Source organism: Tarenaya hassleriana, unplaced genomic scaffold (genome assembly GCF_000463585.1).
Source record: "Tarenaya hassleriana unplaced genomic scaffold, ASM46358v1 Cleome39, whole genome shotgun sequence".
Lineage (NCBI taxonomy): Eukaryota > Viridiplantae > Streptophyta > Magnoliopsida > Brassicales > Cleomaceae > Tarenaya > Tarenaya hassleriana.
In genome coordinates this window covers 1006033-1026774 of record NW_010966822.1, presented here as the reverse complement: position 1 = coordinate 1026774, position 20742 = coordinate 1006033, and the positions used below count along the sequence as shown (strand labels likewise).

Sequence of the window (20742 nt, the reverse complement as noted above, 5' to 3'; positions counted from 1 at the left end):
CATTCGGTAATTGGCCAACATGATGAGGCAGTTACATATTGTCGTAAAAAAAAAGGTTATACGCGTGATGAATGACTGCTAACACTAATAATATATTTTTTACGTTTCAATTCATATAATACACAGATACGGTCAAAATCCTAAACCAGCTTTGGATTTGCCTTCCCCACCACACCACTGCCAATACCTTAAAATCCCATTTACGCTTTACGCGACAACGCACGATATATCGCAGCAAATCATTGTATCATCATCTAACCTTGTTACGAATAACAAACACGTTAAAAAGATTTTCAGGGCACGCTGCAGGTTTATATTTATAGGATGGATCATATGCTAATAATCCCACTATGGAAAATGGTCCATGTGGGGCCCTTACTCCGAGGCCGCACTCACATGCGAAAGACGATTCCATAGTGGTCCGACGGCGTGTATGCCACCATATTTCTCCAACGATATTAATTATCCATTGTCCGCATTATCATTTAAACCCCAATTTTTGTACTTTAAAATCCATACACTAATTCTATTTACTTGTATTGGTGCGAGATACAACTTTTTTTATTATTATATACACGTATATCATGTTCAAATCCATCATCTAGTATTTGAATCGTAAATATTTTTTACTTGTTTCCATACAGCATGAATTTTTTACACACTTGTAGTGTACATCCTCTAAACCGCATACTGATCTTTTGGACCCTACCCTTGAATTTGTTCGCATATCAATGTCTTTCTCCATTTGCTTACGATGTCCTTCCATTTTTTTTATATATCTTTTCCATCTACAATTGGTATAACATTTTCTTTTTCATTCTTTTTTGTGATTTCCTCGGAAAGATCAAATTTAATTTCTTGAAAATTCTTCTAGCTAGCTATTTTATTTTCTCTTGATATATATCCTTTCAGTTTCTAAAGGGATTAACATACTCAAAAAAAAATTAAATGAAAGACATAGCCTCTCTCTCTCTACACTTTTGGTTGGAAGTTTCCCTTCTCATATTTTATTTGCTGTCGTGTAATTTGGAAGGATCCCATGCACTCGCTTACGTAAAGAGGCCGTCTTCGTCATTTATTAGACCTCTCGTCTTTAGAGTCCTCAAATCATATTCTCCAATTAAACCCTCCATTCTCTGATACATCACACACCACTCCACCTCATCATGTCGAAAAACGCTCGTCGTTTGAAATCTTTGCCGGCCATGTTGGTGGCGGTGATCATCACCGCGTTTCTCGCGCCTCCGTTGAGCGCCGACGAGGATCCCATAAAGTGTACGCCCTGCCTCCAGAGCCCTCCGCCGCCGTCTCCTCCGCCGCCGTCTCCTCCGCCTCCGTCGTGCCCTCCGCCGCCCGCTCTGCCACCTCCTCCGCCAAAGAAATCCGGCCCCAACTGCCCGCCGCCTCCGTCGTTCCTCTACATAACGGGCCCACCCGGAAACCTTTACCCGGTTGACCAGGAATTCGGCGGTGCCGCCGGAAAAAGTTCGACGGCGGTGAAGCTCTCGGCGCTACTCGCCTTTGGGGTGCTCGCTTTCTTCAATAACTTTTGACGCGGAAGGACTGACAAATTGGCTGTTCTTCTTCCCCCCATCGATCCTCGAAAGGGCTCTTTCTTTTGGCGATAGATCAAGATCGTTCACTTTTAACGGGTACGTTATATTCAGATCGTTGTTCGACATCATCTCCAGCTATATATATATACCACCAAAGCATTTATGTTTACCTATAGATAGGATTGATAATTCATCTTATACTTCGTTGTTGTCCAAAATTTCTTGCGATTCCTAATCAATAAGATCTTTCAATTCTGGAGTTGTGTTCTCTTTGATTTTATCCCTTGATTTCAACCTGAATCCGTTCATTGACTCTATATTATGTGAAGGATAATTTTTATGTGCTTCTTTTCACAAAGTTAGGGCCTTTTTCTTCACCAGAAAGTTGTTGCGTATTAAATTAAAAGCCCCAATACAATAAAGCGCAGAATTTGCCTAGAAATATCTATATATTTTACCATTTTGATCCTAAACGTAACTCGTAATGTTTACTGGATATATATATATATACACCCAATTCCGAGATAGGGATGTACCGTATTATTTTAGATATTTTTTTTTTTATAGTATTCGTCATGTGACGAAAAGCATAAATGGTGATTCGGAACCAAGGCAGAGAGGAGTATACGTGTCGTGGATTGAATACATATTTATGAAAATACGGGATTATACTCGATTGTCTGAATAAAAAGTGATCGATGCATGCACGTTCGTTTGTTAAAAGGTGAGGATCAAGAAAGAGATAATTTCGAGGTGGAATCGATCGAGACAAGTTTAATTACACATCGAATTGCCACGTGGCGTGTCGTGAATCGTTTTGTTGTAAAGTTTATGTGCGCTACTATAGACCAAGTCGGTGTGAAATTAAGGAAGGAAATCTTGACGGCTGAAAGGGGATCCACAACCCGATGGGTGGGTCCCACCAAACCGACCCTCACGACATTACATGTGATGTGCCCTCTCTCCTACTCTTACGTTTCCACCCAACCGTATTGCTGTTAAACCCAATCAAACCGGCTTTATCCGAAACCAAATACTCAATCAGTTTGAATGATTGGAGTTTTTAGAATCTAAAAACCAAAAAAACTATTATTCAAATTTTTACAAAATTATTTTTTGTAGAAATTTAAAAAATCATTTTAGTATTAAATCAATAAAAATAAAATTATTATTTTTAGTTTTCAAATATTATAAAAACTAAAAACTAAAAATCAAAATCTAAAATCCAAAAATTTAAATCAAAAACCCAAAATAAAAATTATCTCCATTCCAAGCTGAAATTATTGGCTTGTTGTTGTTGATGTATAATTGGGAATAAATACAGGGCATATATATCAACATGGTGTAGAAAAAGGTAAAGAAGTGGATGGAGCCTTTGACGTAACCCGCATGGAACCTCCCCCTATCATTTACCTAATTTATTCTCTGCCCCTTTTCTTTTGTTTTATTTCTCTTTATTGTGAAAGAATCTTTTATTATTCGGGGGTGGTCCTTACATTTGGATAAACATTTTCTTACGCCCCAAAATGCAACGTTGGATCCATAGAAGGGTTTGAAAAGTAAGATCCAAAATTTCGCAATTGAGAGGTGCACAACACTTAATTATCTAACTAATCATATTATTTTGTATGTGTGTGACATTTCTGGGACAATTTATTACATCTATATATATATATATATATATATATATATATATAAGTCGAAGGGTCGTGATAAAATATTCGATTTGAAGTTTTTCTAGGTTTTTGAGATGGATTCGTCGATGCAATGGGGATGAAAAGTTTGGAAGAAAGTGCTAATCTCGGGAGCGATGATAAATTCTACGATTCCACATATGGCCGGGGAAACGTCGTCATCACTCGACTTCCGGACCTTTACAGCTGCGCCCTCGCGGTTCCATCTGAATACGGGTGTAATATATTACATCCGTTAATCGCCTTCGTAGTTATCATTATCTTATCTTGAAGCATCGATAACATGATTAATATGCGCAACCATCCATTGGGTGATCAAAGTGGCCTGTAAAGCATCTGCCTTTGTAACCATCAGATAAGTTGATTTCTTTTCGAGAAAGTCTATATTAGGATGATCAAATCTAAAATGTTCACTAAACATTACGTTTTATTAAAAACAAATAATGGCTTATAGCCTTATACCCCTATTGTTCACCTTCATTACTCCCATTTTGCTATTTATATTTTGCACACCTCTATTCGGTGTACTCTAATATTTAAATTTCTAAACCCTAAATCATAACATCTAAATTGTAAACCCTAAAATTCTAAAATCTAAACCCCAAGATTTTTGGATTAATTAGGATTAGGTTGATTTAGAGATTAGGGATTAAGATTTAATATTTAGCGTGTATAATCGGGGTTAGATTGGGAATACTAAAATGAAAAGAGAGAAAAAGAGGGAAATTGCCAAATCACCCTAATAGGACAATATATAGAAAGAAAGTTTACAAGTATAAAAAGAGAGAATCGCAGACGAATAACTGAACTTTTTACTTTTCACAAAATAAAATTTCAACTTCATTTTTTCAATAAAAAATAAACTCAAATATAATAAATAAAACCCTTTTGTAGTGCTTTTACTTTCAGAATGAATACGCTGCACTTGTAGCATGTTTGTATACATATACAAGGTAATAATTGATCACTTCGTATTGTTATGTCGCAACCCTTGGAACAGTATAAGCCCACCATCTTGATAACTTCACTGCTTTGGGTAACTTCGGCCCGTACAGTAGTGAAGGGAAAGAAAAAGTTTTAGAACGTCTACAAACTTTGGTCATCCAGGGCCGAGTGCTACCGCGCGTCGTCTTTCCTTATTCTCCTCGGAAGAAGTAGATTCTACAACTAAATTAGAACGGTTAACAAAGCAGAGATTTCTCACGCCACACGTCTAATCCCTCGCGCCCAGAAACCACCTCCTTTTGACTGCTACTCTTTCCTGACGAATGAACGATGATCGATCGGTTCAGTCTCATCCCCAGAGGCCATTGTGAGCTCCTCCTCCATTCACACTGCTCGTTGGGTTGTGTCGTGTGCCTTTTCGTGGCCCAGACTGAAAACGGAATGAGATACATTCACATTTTGGAAAAAAACTGTTCTCTAGCAAGCCAGCCACATACCTTGTTACCAGGCTCTGCTCTATTGTAGAATGACGGCATTGGTGTTGCTTTGAAGTTTATGCTCTTGCGGAACTGCTTCATCTCCGCTTCCAACTTTTCCTGCACTTATAATGTGTAAGCTGTTTGACTTCATATGTACATGCACATCTATAACATATTTAGATCAGGACAGATAACCCTTTTCAGTCCGGTTCAAAGTGTTTCTCTTTCTTATTCACATACAAAGATAAGATAGGGTACCTGTGTTGTTGCCTGGACTCTGTTCGTCTCAACTTCTTTAGCATGTATTTTCTCCTCCAGCTTCATATAGAACTGAAACCATTAGGAACTTTATAAGCTGCTAAAACCAACATCTTTCTTACACAGAAAAAAAAAACTGGTTTGCGCGTAGTAAGACCTCTTTTCTCTTTTCAGCTCGTTCGCCACTTTTGAAATGGAAACCAACAGTACCAGTCCCCTTCTGTTGCTTAGCGGAGTCAATTCCAAGCTTGCACCTTCATGTATAAAACTATTAGACGGGCATGAGTGGTAGTTTCAATGTCTTGGTCACCTGGAAAAAATGGTGCAGTATTGGTTTGGACCTGTTTGTAGCCAGAGGAGTTCGGCTCCCGGTTTTCTTCAAAGTCAGAGGTGGAGATTCCACGGTTTTGACAGTTCTCTTTGGCCTTAATTCCTTTTCACTGCCAAAGAAAAAAGAAGCCCGTCAGCTATTAACTCAAGAGAGAGTAACCACCGTAACATCACTTCTTTATGGGAAAAATATCAAAATACCTCTTACTATGGATTTTTGAAGTAGAAGATAGAGAACCCTTTGCTCTTCCAAGAGAAGCTTTTTCCGATGTGTTCTGTACCTTTATAGAAGCTTTAGTCGATTCAGGTGGAACACGTTTCTCGAAATGCCTGGCCTTTTCCCAAGATTTCGGTCGGGGAGCAGACAAGGATCCTTTTGAAGCACGGAGAGGCTGTTGGGGCGGACATTGAAACCCAAAATTTACATGGCTGATTTTTATCACAGTGAAAAAAATCAACAATGTGGGAAAGTAGTCACCTTTGGTGGAACATCTTGACCACGCTTTGATCTTGTTTGTTCAGCCGCGGCACAAGGATCAACAGACTCAGCTGAGGGTTGTTCATCCATACCTCCGTCTTTTACCACAATATCTATAGGCATCTCCGGACACCTAAGTTCCTCACAGTTATCTTCTTCATCAACGCTTTCCACTGAAACTTGAGTACTGTCTAAAGCAACATCTTCTTTATCAATAAGCTCAAGTGCAACATCTGAACTCCCAAGGCTATCATCATAACTGGCGCAATGATTACTTTCAACAGCGCCCTCCATCCCTTGATCACAAGGACTGTCAAACTGGCCCGTGTTCTCCGGATCAGACTCACAAAAAATGTTTCTTTCGGGCACGTAATAATCTTCTTTTGCGTTAACATCATGAGTTTGCTGAAGTGCCCACATCTGATCTTGCAATGAACCTGGAAATCGAATCCCCTTTTTCTTGAAATGAGCCTCGAAATAGGCTTTCTTCTGAGTAACTAAGCCGGGCTTAGAACACTTCTCAACCTCTTCAAGATACCTATTGTGGGAGAAGGATGACCTCCTCTCCCATGACAAAGATTCATTCTCGAATCTTCCGAAAGATATGGATCCTGAGTGGATAGAAATAGCCTGCAACAGCTCCATTCAGACACATTTATAAGAAAACAAACATATAGAATGGAACTGCGCGACTAAGTCCACAAGTGAAGGACTCATGTCAAGTTTTTCATCAAGTCCTTCCCAAATCCTAACAATACTGAACATCTGCCACACTGTATGGCAAGCTTTCGAAACTTGATCGTCAACAAAAACCGCAAACACAGCACGTGTCGCGAATGCTAAGTCGAATCACATGAATCTAGACCATACTAGATATTGAATTCAACGATCTCATCTTTCCAAAGACAATTAACCTTCACCATCAATTGTGAAATAAAAGGCGGAGTCTAGCAAAATTACTTCCTGTAAATTACCGTGAAAAGGAAGGCCAAGAGACCGAATTAACCATGGAAATCCAGTTTTTGTTCTTTGTAGATAAAAATTAAAGCAGTGAAGGAGCAATACCTGGAAGCTTAGGCGAAACGGCTCTTCAATCTCCCTCGCCATCATTGGTTATTGGAAAATTTCTAACATTCCTGCTTTCTGAAGTAGAAGCAAATAAGAGAAGATGGGTTAACAAGGAAAAAGAAGAGAACAGAGAGAGAGCAGAAGGCCATGGTTTGGAGAAATCGGGGAAGGAGAAGTTGCGTGGGAATATATCGCGAGGTTGGAGGAGAAGACATGTGAGAAGAAGATTAGAAAATGGATCAATCACGTGCTTTCTTGGAGGCGGGTTTTTGTCTTGTCCTCCCACGTTCTCTGTTATCACGGTCGTTGGCGGGAACGGGAGATGACGGCGGTTTTCTCTTGTAACGGCGTCATGATCTGGATCCGAGGGGCAGGCCTCCGCCACGTCACACTCCCCCGACCTCTAACTTTTTTTCCCTCCTGCAATTTAATTGTGTAATTTTATAGGGGGAAATAGCTCAATTGTATTTTATTCAGAATATAAAAAAAAATATATATATATATATAGATATACCTTGCGCGAATGGGCCGTCCAGAACTCGAGGAAGCAACGAATGTGCGGTAAACATGGTGAGAGGTAGGCGAAAAAAGCAAAAGCTGCCACGTGAAATGCGGATGAGTAACACAAAACGTCCACGACGGTCCAAGTGGCCAAACCCCATGCACACACCCCTCACTCTATTTTATTTTTATGGGAAAGAGGGAGTATACGTGTCGTGGATTGAATACATATTTATGAAAATACGGGATTATACTCGATTGTCTGAATAAAAAGTGATCGATGCATGCACGTTCGTTTGTTAAAAGGTGAGGATCAAGAAAGAGATAATTTCGAGGTGGAATCGATCGAGACAAGTTTAATTACACATCGAATTGCCACGTGGCGTGTCGTGAATCGTTTTGTTGTAAAGTTTATGTGCGCTACTATAGACCAAGTCGGTGTGAAATTAAGGAAGGAAATCTTGACGGCTGAAAGGGGATCCACAACCCGATGGGTGGGTCCCACCAAACCGACCCTCACGACATTACATGTGATAATGTTAATCAATTATACAATCATGTGCATCAAACTACGAACTTGATAAATCCATTAGTTGGATCTGGTGGTCGAGAGATAACAAAGTTATTTCGAGATTTTGAATTCGACCGTTGAAAATGAGAGAATGCAATTAATTGTGTGACTAAAAACTGGTTTCGGATTCAAGGATTAAATGGACCAAAAATTCAGTTAATCTTCTAATTATAAAAAAAACTACGAACAATTGATACAAGTTTATTATGTGGCATGAGACCGTAACATGCAGATTCATGTGAATGTGATGGTTCCTCCATGTCCATTGTAAGGAGTCTCTTCTGTTCTGGCTGAATTCCAAAGTTCTAAAACTCTCCTTGCCTAGTTCAATGGATGGTCCCTCATCACCCAAATCCTATTGGTAATTTTTTTTTCCCAAATTCAAAAATTCAACGTCTCAGTCAAAATTTATTGAAAACGACCTTAATTCACAAGCTTTTGGATGATTTTTTTTCAGGAGATCATTTTTTTTAAAGCTTCAAAAGATGTCAGATTTAGGTAAAACGTATTTTTGTTGCTTTTTCTTGATATATTAGGATTCCAACAACAATTGTATATAAATATTGGTAATCGTATGTTTGCTGCATGTTCTTGATGTATTCGGATGTCTTTTGCTTTAAATGTTTCGGGTCGTTTAATGCTGAAACTGAAAGGCCCAAACTTGTTACATGGGCAGATCTGATCGAACCCAATCCTTTTTTTTCCGCCCATTATTTGGTGGATTGGGTCTAACCCCATCGGCTAAACCCACGGGTTGTATAAAAATGTGTTGAACGGCGCGGCCGACTGCGCGGGGATCGTCGTCATCAGCCATGGTTATGTCTCCGAGCCCGACAAAGCCGATCACGAAAGCTTGCTGGTTTTGGATTCCTCCCACCCCATCTCCAGATTCTCATGCATTTTCCTCCCAACATAGGAATTAATTTCGACGAAATTCTATATAGATCGATCCTCATGAAACGCCTACGTGACACGAAGTATTCGCTTAACATCTCTATAAACTCATTTTAAACTCTGACCCAACATTGTTTAACAAATAAACCCTAGACCTCACAGATTCGTGCCTACAATTTAAATTTTGGGCCCAAATCTATTCATGATCCAGACGTAAAATTCGGCCTACACCGGAATTGAAATGAAATGATATGCATTGACAAAGAAGAGATACGTACGATGATGATAATGATGAATTTGTTCCCACTGAAAATCATTATTTTGGAAAACACCTCCTTAAAAGAGATGACCGGGCCTTATGACTTGTAAGCAATAGGAATTGGACATACACTTCTTTTATCCATTTTCCGTCGGTAGAAACGTTGCCATCCTCGATAAATCTTTATTTTACAAAAATATGAGGTATAAATTTAAATCGTAAACATACTCTCACCTGAAGAGAGACATTCACATGGATTTACTCGATTCTCTTAAAGATTTAATCGAGTCAAAGATTTTGTAAATTTTCGGATTATAAAAAAATGCTGTAATAATTTTTTGGGCCGATATAATAGTATTTATTGGGAAAAAAATGAAGGTGTTAACCAAATGGAAAAAAGAAAAGGAACCCATAGCCCAAAGCTCCATCGTTGTCCATAGTTCCGCCGACACCCATCTCCACCTCTCCTCTCTCCTCCTTGTTCCTTTAATTTTATTTCATTATATATATATATATATATATGTCAATGAATGAAATGGAAAAGGAAATGTGCCAGGGGGATGCAGCCACGCACACGAGGACACTGCCATATGCATTTGCTCTCTTCCCGACCCTTCCGACCATATTAATTCTTCGTGTATTTATTTATGCACCACCTTATCATCCATGTCCCCTCATACCATAGAAAACCATGTCATGTTGTCATTGGAGATGCAAATAGATCGATGTGACCCAGAAATTTCATCCCATTTTTTTCCTAACGTGCCCATGCCTCACATGTATATATATAAGTAGATTATGAAATTATTTTACAAAAATACTATATTATAAAATAGAGAATATATATTAATTTATCAATCATCATATACATACCACATAAAAACTTAACCTGAAATTTATAACATACCTGAATATATTATAAATTGACAAATGACATAGTGTACATAGAGTTCTTTTAGTTTATAACGTAAAAAAAAATATTTTCTGACAACAAATGGTTATTATCAGATTTCATACGTTTAGCCTAAAGACTACTATTACTATTTATAATAATATGTTTGTGTAATTTTTAAATTCACCCATAAAAAAATTATAAAATTACACATCATGATATTTATATAATTATTTGACCCTTATATTTTTATGTATTTACATATTAGACCACACGCAATTAGTTGTCATAATTTTCTGTAATAATTCATTAAACAATAATTATACCATATATATTGATTATGACATTAAACCAAAATATAGTTGTTAGAGAATTTTTAACAGATTATATGATATCGTACAGTATGCTCATTTGCTATATATATATATATATATATATATATGTTACATGCATGCATGTTAGAATACGGATATGTGGACAGAGATTACACATTATAAAGCAAATGAGCATACTGTACGATGAGAGAGAGAGAGAGAGAGAGAGAGAGAGACAGGAGAGGGTCTCATCCCTATCAGCTCCTTGTTATCCACACATATTCCTCGACAGGTATGATGTGATTTCTTCTTCGACATGTTGACAACTAATTCCAATTGTTGTTTTCCCACTCCAATGCCAAATGTGTTTACTCCGAATTTATTATTGCCTTTCTCTCCATATTTTCACCCTTTTTTGTTTGTTACAATGTTAAATTTTATCCTCAAAGATTCTATATCGACGAAACGAAGGAATAATAATGGTCACAAGTTTGTGTACATACTAAGAATGTCGTTGTGTGATTTTGGGCCATACAACGTGCAAGTGGTAGGATTTATTCTAAACAAACACTGTTAAATATCATGAAAAAAAATACCTTTGTTTTCTTTACCGTGTTATATATCACCGTAACATATTTACTTCGAAACCCCTATTTTGTGGTTAGATTTCACGATGAATATTATTGGAACAAAACTTACTAAGGAAAAAAAAAACCTAAGAACATGTAAAAGCCCAATAGGGGGAAAGTGATCAATACAATGGACGTGTAAGAAAAAAACAAAGGAGACGGGGAGAGAGAGAGTAACGATAGAGAGAAGGTGCCAAGGAAGGCACTGAAGGGAATGGGCAGAGAGATTAATGATAACGTTCCAACAAACAGAAGAAAGAAGAAGAGAACCAGACAGCTGCATATCTTGCCATCAGACACACCACTCTCACTTTCTTGTCATCCCCCCCGTTTGCTTTTCTAAGATCTGCCATTCCTATCCAACGCCCTTATTTGCCCTCAATTAATCAACGAGACTATCCATTTTACCACAAAAAAAAAAAACATTATAAAGACCTGGGTATTATTTTTGGGTAATCGGATGTCCTGTGCCGAGATTCAGACCAATTTCAGGATTGAGAGCAAACCATATGATTAGAATATGCGTCCATTTTACCAATTTAAGGCTCGAACTCGGAAATACGTGGGAATTTCTTTTATCATGATGACATTTTATCATTTTATTGATCACATTCGTAAATATTGTGAAACTTTGTTTTACGGCACAAAGGAGACATAGCCACACACACACACACAAAAACATGCCCTTCTCCGACAATAGTTGCGAGGTTTTGTTCCTTCTTCTTCAAAGTCCAATACGGTAGGAATCATAGTAGCTGCGGCATCTGTACCTTGACTTGCTTTGTGGAATTATCGCAAAAAAAAAGTTACACCTCGCTACTATCCACTTACATATACTTCCAAAAGGACGAGAAATTTCGCAGACAAATTTTTATAATTCCATCAAGATTTTAGCAAAAAACAAAGAGGGTGTATTTTATTAATATTGAATCAATTAGTGTGGGGTCGGGGGGAGTCAATTACGGCTTTTTTGCGCAACGCACGTTGGTCTAAGACGCCAAGTGCGTTGAGAATGGCGTGCTAATTTCGATGATCAACCTCTTAGTTAGTATTTGTTTTTGGACTAAACTAAGGCGTATGTCCCCTTCCAGTTCACAGGATGTCTTAAAAATATACGACGGGGAGGAAAAAGAAAGAAGAATGGCTTCGGATTCCGGGTGGTGAGAAGAACTCGGACCATCAATAAAGTAGCAAAAGCAGCTTTTCATGCTTTTCTGCTTTTGACTTTTTCGAAAGAACTTTATGCCTCTTTTTTATAAATTTAATATTTGGGATGTTAAGTAATGTTTTGTTCTTTATACCCCCCAATCTCCGAGCCTCCAAGTCCACATCAACAGCTTCAGTGCTAAAGCGCCTAACCCATTCATTATTCCTCACTTCACCAATTACCTACGCATTTAAAAAAAACACTAACCTTTTGATTGCAAGTAAAAACGATTAAAGACATCTATCCTTCATTTTTGTGCACAAGTGGGTGGCGCTTTGAAAAAAAAAAGGAACAGGGTCACAAGATGCAAGTGCAAATGATCATCATTCCTTGTTCATAACTACAAGTTATTACGGATGCATTTAAGTTTTTCTTACTGTGAATAACAAGTTGCACAATCATCATCATTTTTTTTTTAATAACTATAAGGTTCATTAAACCGGGGCAACTTCTATTCTACCGTCAATGTCAATGTGTTACATCAACATCTACACCTACCCTCCTTTTTTTAAAAAAAAAATTCCAACTTCTATTATACCCTATTCAATATATAAAGACTAAAATACCCTTTTATATTTATTTTTTAATAAAAAAAATTTCTTCCTAACATTTAGGATTTAGTTTTCTCTCTCCTCTCTTTCTTGTTTCTCTCTTCCGCTTCTCTCTCTCTCTCCGAGTTTGGGCTCTCTCTCTCTCCTATACTTTCTCTCTCCTCCTATTCTTTTGATTTTTTCTCCAAAATTATTAGAAATCAAAGCAAAATCAGTTCAATATTAATGACGAAATTACAAAAAGATAAGCAATTGTGAAAATTTTATTATTTTTCATGCACATTGGTGGTTATTGGTGTGTATTTAATGAACAGTGATGTTTTTTTCACTTTTTTCTTCTAGTTTGTTGATGTTTCTAAAGTTTTTTTCTTTTATAATATATAGTCAAAGATCTGGGTCGGATTTATGTTTGAGATATTGTTTTAGAGTATCACTATGCACAAAAGTTTGGTTGCAATAGAGAAGAGTTGATGACATGACCACACAGTCACACAGTCACATGATCACATAGTAACATGGTCACATTAATCACATGTCATTAGAATAATGGTTTTCACAGGTTTCAAGGATGACATGATATTATCTTTCATGGTCACATGGTACTATGTTTACATGGTCACATGGTACTATAATAACATGGTTACATGGTACTATGTTCACATGGTCACATGGTATCATGCTAATATGATCACACAGTCACATGATCCATAATAGTAAGATTGATAATAATGATCACAGGGTCAGTGTTTCACATGTTCACATGGTCCTGAATAATCAAAATGATAATAATGGTCACTTGATATTATGTTCGCATGGTCACAGGGTTCAGAATAGTTGAACTGAGATGCATTTTGTATTTGTGTTTTTTACAGTTACGATGGACGGTCAAGATAAAAGATCGATAATTATATAATTTCCGTATGGCGGTAGGTGGATAGTGAATAAAAATAGAGAATATGAATGGAAATGAAACTTTATGGAAAACTATTTCTGTTGTCTCCCCTGTGAGGTAACCTTCAATGAACTTGTTCGAGAGTTATGTGGTGAGATGAAGGTAGAGAAAGATAAATGGAGATCAGTTGAGTTATTTTTCAAATGTCAGAGAAAACATAAATGCGACTTACGTATGGAACAGGAGTATCAACATCAACAAAGTTTGAAAGAAACCCTAATTTTGAATGAATAAAGAAATATAAATTGTATAATAATTTTATATTATATCTTTACACTAAAACATTAAGACCTTTGTATTGTATTAAAATAATGGATTATAATACTTTGGTTTCATTCTACATATTAAAAAATAGTAAATAATTTATCTCATATGAGTAGTGGTTGGGCCCCATGTGACCAGCATGTGACCAATGTGACCAATGTGCAATTTTACACTATGTGACCATTGTGACCGGATGTGACCTGTGACCAAGTGACGAAGGTAAATACAAGTGGAAACGCATTTTTCAAGCTTTGGTCTATTATTATAATGTATAAGGAACATAAATATTATGTTGATGACAAAATTACAAAACATTAAAACGAGGAGTTTGTAATGTAAAAAGACCAAAATTGTCAAAATTCTTCATAAAAGACTATGAACACCAATGTATCACATTTGTGAGAACTACTTTTGCACACAAAATTCGAATAACTCAATTATTATAGTTCAAAATGGTACATATGGAAGTTGTGATGACAATCACATCGATTCATTTGAAAGAATCCACTAAATCGACCATTGTGACCAATTGTGACCAATTGTGACCCATTGTGACCAAAATATTGTGGGTCCCAGTTTAAACATGCAATATTCCTGGTAGGGTCTAATATAGTCTAAGTGTAGAAAAAAGCTACGGTTGATAATTCAACCCTGATTTCGGTGGGGCCTAACATTTTTAATCCAAATTTTTTACCCTCAAATATTTTTCAACCCAAAATTTTTTCCCTCCAAAATTTATCAACTCAAATTTTTTACTTTCCAATATTTTTTACATCATATTTTGTAATATCTATAAACAAGTTCAGATATAAAATAAACATAAAATATAATATCATAATATATAATTCTGTAGATTTATAATAAACAAATAAAAAGACCATATTTAGGGTTCATAACAAAAATAAATAAGTTCTTGATTCTACACCGCACTCACAACCATTGTCATTCTTATCATTATTGTTGTTGTTCTTCTTCTTCTTCTTCTGCTCCATCATCTTCTACTTCTTCTTCATTTATCACACTTTTTTCCTTCTTTTTCTTCTTTTTCAAAGACTTTCTCGAACAAATTTTCAAGTCATGAACTTTCTTCCAATATATGCTTTCCGGATTCTTGTATAGAAATTGCATAAAAACCTAATCTTTCGATCTGAATGTCGTTGGAGCCATCTTCAATGTCCTATCGAATTGCATGTGAAACAAGTGTTGGAACTGCGATTCATTATTGAAGTACCTCCATTTTTCGAAGAGAACTAAATTTCTTCCATTCTATATATAAAAGACAACTGCAAATCAAAACAAATTGATGATATCATGTGACTTGAGACCATGTAACCAAGTCACTTGTGACTATGTTACTTATTGTTTTGTGACCTTGTGAACTAACTGATCTCGTGACCTTGTGGAATCCAGTTTTCATATGCAATGTTTCTGGTGGACTCAGAATCATCCAAGTGTACAAAAATATTATTGTTGACAAGTTACCTGATTTTTTTCACCACATAATGTGCTTCGTGAAAATAGTGTCACTAACCATGTATTGCTTCCTATGTCATCACTTAATTTTTTTTTCACCATTTTATTGACAGTTATAAATTTGGAACAATTCATATGCTGTCTCCTCAATGTGTTACAAAAAACATATGTTAGCATTATTCATTATGTCACCATGTGACCGAGTGAACATGGTACCATGTGACCGAGTGAACATGGTACCATGTGACCGAGTGACCATGGTACCATGTGACCGAACGAACATGGTACCATGTGACCGAACGAACATGATACCATGTGACCGTTTGACATGATATCTATGACTATATAACTTGTGACCTGTGACCATGTGATGCGGGATAACTTATACATTTACAGTATATGTGAACCATATTCTGACTTGCAGACTAAGTGACCAACAGACCATGTGACCAAATATGACAAACTCTCATATGATCATGTAATATGGTACTATATGACCAGTTTAACATAGTACCATGTGACATTACCAAACCAATGTGAAATCTGTGACCAAGTGACCGAAGACCATGTGACTTTTTTTCTTGTGAAAAATAGAAGTAATCTACCCGGTGATCATTTAGCTCAGCAATTTGCATTCAGTTTTCGGTCTCATTCGAAGATGCCGATGAAGATGAGTCTTGGGCTGATGTAGAAGCCTTGTTTTGTCTGCGGTGTAACTTCTTCTTTGAATCGCATGAGAGTTTTACAAATAGCGATAGATTCAAACTATTCTAAATTTTGGATAAAGATTCGATGGTTCCAAAAGAGAGAGAGAGAACAGATATCAAGAGTTAGGAGAGAGAAAATTTTGAGAGCTAGAAGAGAGAGAAGAGATAGAGAGAACATATAGCAAGAGTTAGGAGAGAGAAAATTTAGAAGAGAGACAAGAGAGAGATCGTGAGTTTAGGAGAGAGAATATAACCTATCTTTTTGTTTTCTAATTTTTTAAATTGAGAGGAAGGGTTTTTTTGTCTTTCTAAACTTTTACAAGGGTTTAATTGTCTATTCAATTGTTCAGCACTTTTTTTTTTTAATTTCGATTTTGAAAGGTAGTAAGAGAAGTCAATGTAGCAGGTAGAAGGTACTTTAGATATTTACCCCTTTAAACCTTCAATCCAATACCTTGACATGATTTTACCATCTCAAAAGAATATAAAAAAAACCTACATTTTTGTATTAATTAAGAACCTACAAAAGGATAGATTTGAGAAGAAACCAATGCCAGTTGTCCAAGGATTTTAACAGCAACCCGCCAAAACCTAATTTAGAACGCATTAGACATTTTGAAAAAAAATAAGAATAAAAAAAAAGTTCCTTCTTCATGGGGGGTTGTATCTTGTTTTTCTCCCCTCCAGAGCCTTCTCCAAAGTCATGCACTCAGTAAATCTCCATAAAATGTCGGACAATAAAAGGCCTTTTTTTGGTTGGCATTTGAAGACTATCTTCCTCTGTAGTTGATCAACACCCCAAGTGCTTGCTTGTCCCAAAGTCCAACTCCACTTCATCACCTTCCAGTGCTTACAACCCGAGAAGGATGTAATATACGAGCGTGATCGGCAACGCAATAAGCATTCCGAATATTACCCTGCACGCCCACTCCCCGTTAATTTACAATCGATCGGATTGCGATGGACTTCGCATCTATTACTGCTTCAAACTTACCCTGTACTCAAGATTGCCGGATGAACGTTATACTCCTTCGCAAACACAAATGGCACAATTCCTTGAGGCAGCGCTGCCTACAAATCAATTATCATCATGCATATGCTGGAATTGTGGTTACACCAGAAGAACAGTTAGGGTTTTTAAATCACCTGGACGATGGCCACACGGAGAAGGTTGCCGCGCAAACCTATGGCCATGGCGGAAATAGCCATGACGGCAGGCCCCGTCAGGAATCTGACGGCCATGGCGAATGTTGCCACGGAGTTACCGCAAGCGATGATCTTTGGTTGCAGCGCCATAAACAGCCCTTCACGATTTTCACAGACAGCACATTCATTGTTACCAATCACAATTCATGTGTACATGTGTATTATCTAACTCCAATCAACTTCCACTAATAAGTATGGGGACCATCTCGACACGAGCCCATGTCGTCCACCACTACACGACGCCGCACCGCTGCCCCACATGTCGGGTGGTCCATCCAATTTTCTCAGCCACCCCTTTAGCTCAAATTTAATTTCACACGTCGTCGTATGTAGTAGGGGCAAACCGAAAAACACGGGAACTCGTGGACTTGGATCAATCTCCAAATATAAAGAAATACGAAATTCTGTTATGAAATGGAGATTTAGTATCCAGAAATTCATGTGGGTTGTTTGCGTGCTATTAGGTGATGGACTGGATTTTCATTGGATAAATGGTTTTGAAATTGAACCTGAAATTATTTAGTAAAAAAAATAAGAGGAGAGGACGGACCCAAACTGAACATTGCCATTCCGAGGCCGGCGTCAGAGAGGATGGAAATGGACTGCTGAATGATCTTAGGCATGGTGACATGCCAGCGGAAAGCAACGAGAGCCCAGATGAGGCCGATGAGGGATGAGTAAGTGTTTGGGTTCCTTATGAGCTTCCTCCACACCATTATCAGTATGAGACGAGTCATCACGCTCGCCGGCGGCATCTGCTTTCCTCCGCCTGCTTTTGGTTGCAGCTCCGTCGTCCCCTCCTTCCCTCTTTCCGCCTCCTCTTCTCCAAAGTCTCCGCTCGCTGCACTCCCAACAATTACTATATCAGAATCAGACTTCCATTAACAAGTAATGGACAACCTAACCCCCGAGTTTGAGAGAACGACCTTTTGTTTCGCCGTTCTCGGGATGATCGGGCACCAGCATCCGAATTTCCTTGGCGCCCTGATCGGATCTTGCAGGTTGTTCGTTGAAAACGTGGAGACCCGCCCGGTCGGAAACGGGGGAGCCGCTGGAGCTCCAAACGAACATGTGAAGCTCCTTGGCGTCATGGTTATTCCCCTTCCCGCTGCTCTGCTCTTTCTGGGTCTTGTTGCCTGTTTTAGTGAACTCCGGGTTGGGAGCCGGGTAAGATCCAGCAGCGCCCGGGTAATACCCGAATCTCGGGGAAGAGTTCTCGTCGAAGTTGGAGGGCCGTGGAGTGGGACCCCTGGATGACTGGACGGAGTACATATCAGCCGGCCCGAAATTGGAGAGACGGCCGCCGGGGAAACCCATCATGGAGTAGAAGTCTGATTGGTTGAAATTGGAGCCTCTGGGAGTGGTACTGAGGCTGTATATCTCCGCTCCCGTCAGATTCGATGGCCGAGGCGTCATCGTCGCCCCGCAAAACGACCTCCGCGACGCGTTCGACTTCCTCACCGTCACGTGCAGCTTACCGTCGTCCCCTATCTCTGCGTCCGTTTCCAGAAAATCGTGGCCGTCAAGGGAGACAACGTCCGATTCTACCTTGAAGGAGACGATGGAGGCGGCGGTCTCAGGGAACTGCTCCATGATAAGGATCTTGGCTCCACGGTACTCGAAGAGAAAGAGAAGAAGAGTGTACCAAATGATACACTGAAGGACTACGATCTGGACCATGAGGGAGCCGGAGTAGTCGCCGTACATGGCGATGAGGAGAGGGATTCCCATGACGAGGGTATTGGGAAGCGTGGAGAGGGAGAAGATGGTGATGCTCCACTCGAGGCTGCCGGAGCGAGTGAAATTGGCCCAGAGAGCCAAGAGAAAGAGCATGATGACCTTCTGGAGAGTGTCGGCGGCGATGAAGCGGAAGTTCATGGCGTAGGGGTTGTTGGTGGAGATGAAGTGGAAGGAGAGGAGAGGGACGGCGAAGATGGCGACGAAGCGGTTGATTCCAGAGCACTGGTCGGGAGAGAAGATCTTCCACCACCGCACTGACCCGTAGGCGAGGATCATGGCAACGTACAGCGGAACCACCGCCGTCAACACGGTGTAGAGGTCGTGCCACGTTATCATCTCCGCCGACTGTCTTCAGCTTGACGGAGAAGATCCCGACTACTGCGGGTAGAGAGAGAGAGAGAGAGGTGCTGTGGAGTGGATATGATTTCGCCACGGACGCCACTTTACAGCTATTTATACAGCAACTCATATGCTGCTTGTTTTTTTTTATGAGACTGTGAATTCATCTATTTCTGTATAGTCACATTTTATTTTGGGCTCTTTAGTCTTGACGTGGCAGATGCTCTCATTTTCTAAAATTTGTTCGAGGGGGTTTGTATTGCATTGGCAGTCAATTTCATGAGTAAACCACGTGTGGATGAGCCATAGAGAAGGCATTGCTTCTTCTTTTTTATTTATTATTATTTAAAATAGGAAAAGAAGCATCCATCCCGACCCATTCCCAATCACACCAACCGATCACACTTTGTCCGTATAATCCCCATGATCTACTAATGCTTTCCGGATCAAACATATAAATTTTTTTATAATGAGAAGGTTGGTTACGTTTTCGGCCCACTTAATCTTTTTTATTTCGAAATCAGTTTTTAGTCATGCAATTAATTGCGTTCTACCTCTACACTAATAAAATCGAATCCAAAATCTCATAACTTCTTTGTTACCTCTCAATCACTGGACCATCAATTAGCGGGTAATCAACGTATAAATTTAGACAAGATTTTCTATTCAACATAACTTATAAGATCATTATCTTTCTATTAAAATATTGTAATTAAAAATACCATATATAGGGAGTGCTGGTAAGCATGATTTAATAAGAACCATGTATTCGGACAAAGTGCCATATGCATACATGCTGAGATTGAGAACGTCGTTATCTTCTTGGTTCTATACAAAAAGATTTGGTGCATCAATCAATTCTTGAATACGCCCAACAACATAGATGATTAGCAGATGAGAGAGAGAGAGAGAATCCGCATTGGATCTGCTTAATCGGTTTCTGTTATCGTTATCTGACTGGACTTTATTGGTTAAACAATGAACCATGACTTGCAAAAACATGATCTGTTTGTCAATGAAAGAATATGTGGCGGCGATCGTATTAAAAGATGAATTGAAAAAAAAAATCAGGTGTATGGAATGCGTGGATATTTAATTTCGGCCGAGTGTGGACGGTTGTTGTCGCAATTATTTGTGTTGAAACTACGCATGTGATTATGATTTATTTCATAACACATCTTTATTGGTTACTGAAATTAACATTTTAGCTACCTTACAGTTAATCTTAGATTCGATCCCAGTCATCTCCAAGCCACAGTTTTTTTATTTATTTTACATTTAGCTCTTGAAGTGACACGACAATATGTACATATATATAGTAATGTAAGATGCGGCTTTGTAATCGTGTAGGAGGAGAATCTTGAAGTTGATTGCGGCTAATGAGGTGAGGCCACGTGTATATGGTCAGAAAGCTTAAAAGACAGTTCACATTGAT

General features: G+C 38.5%; 3 protein-coding genes across 4 annotated transcripts; 1 reads left to right on the top strand and 2 right to left on the bottom strand.

Moving 5' to 3' along the window:
- Window positions 1-964: 964 nt before the first annotated feature.
- On the top strand, window positions 965-1824 carry LOC104823013 (wiskott-Aldrich syndrome protein family member 2). Its single transcript, XM_010554415.2, has one exon. The coding sequence runs from the start codon at window positions 1167-1169 to the stop codon at window positions 1551-1553; it is 387 nt and encodes a 128-aa protein (XP_010552717.1). The 5' UTR covers window positions 965-1166; the 3' UTR covers window positions 1554-1824.
- Window positions 1825-4121: 2297 nt separating this feature from the next.
- Window positions 4122-7238, bottom strand: LOC104823012 (protein WVD2-like 7). 2 transcript variants are annotated; one of them, XM_010554411.1, is made up of 10 exons: window positions 7060-7238; window positions 6806-6883; window positions 6701-6703; window positions 5741-6370; window positions 5464-5654; window positions 5274-5372; window positions 5090-5186; window positions 4933-5004; window positions 4693-4791; window positions 4122-4625 (listed from the first exon to the last, which is right to left on the bottom strand). In XM_010554411.1, exons 2-10 carry the CDS (start codon window positions 6848-6850, stop codon window positions 4545-4547), a joined length of 1317 nt encoding a protein of 438 aa, XP_010552713.1. In that variant the 5' UTR covers window positions 6851-6883; window positions 7060-7238; the 3' UTR covers window positions 4122-4544. The 2 variants fall into 2 exon arrangements, with proteins under 2 accessions (XP_010552713.1, XP_010552715.1); XM_010554413.1 differs by lacking the exons at window positions 6701-6703; window positions 7060-7238 and having other exon boundaries at window positions 6806-7049.
- Window positions 7239-16507: 9269 nt separating this feature from the next.
- Window positions 16508-19372, bottom strand: LOC104823010 (auxin efflux carrier component 3). Its single transcript, XM_010554409.1, has 5 exons — window positions 18155-19372; window positions 17779-18069; window positions 17169-17326; window positions 17017-17093; window positions 16508-16939 (listed from the first exon to the last, which is right to left on the bottom strand). Exons 1-5 carry the CDS (start codon window positions 19302-19304, stop codon window positions 16873-16875), a joined length of 1743 nt encoding a protein of 580 aa, XP_010552711.1. The 5' UTR covers window positions 19305-19372; the 3' UTR covers window positions 16508-16872.
- Window positions 19373-20742: the final 1370 nt, after the last annotated feature.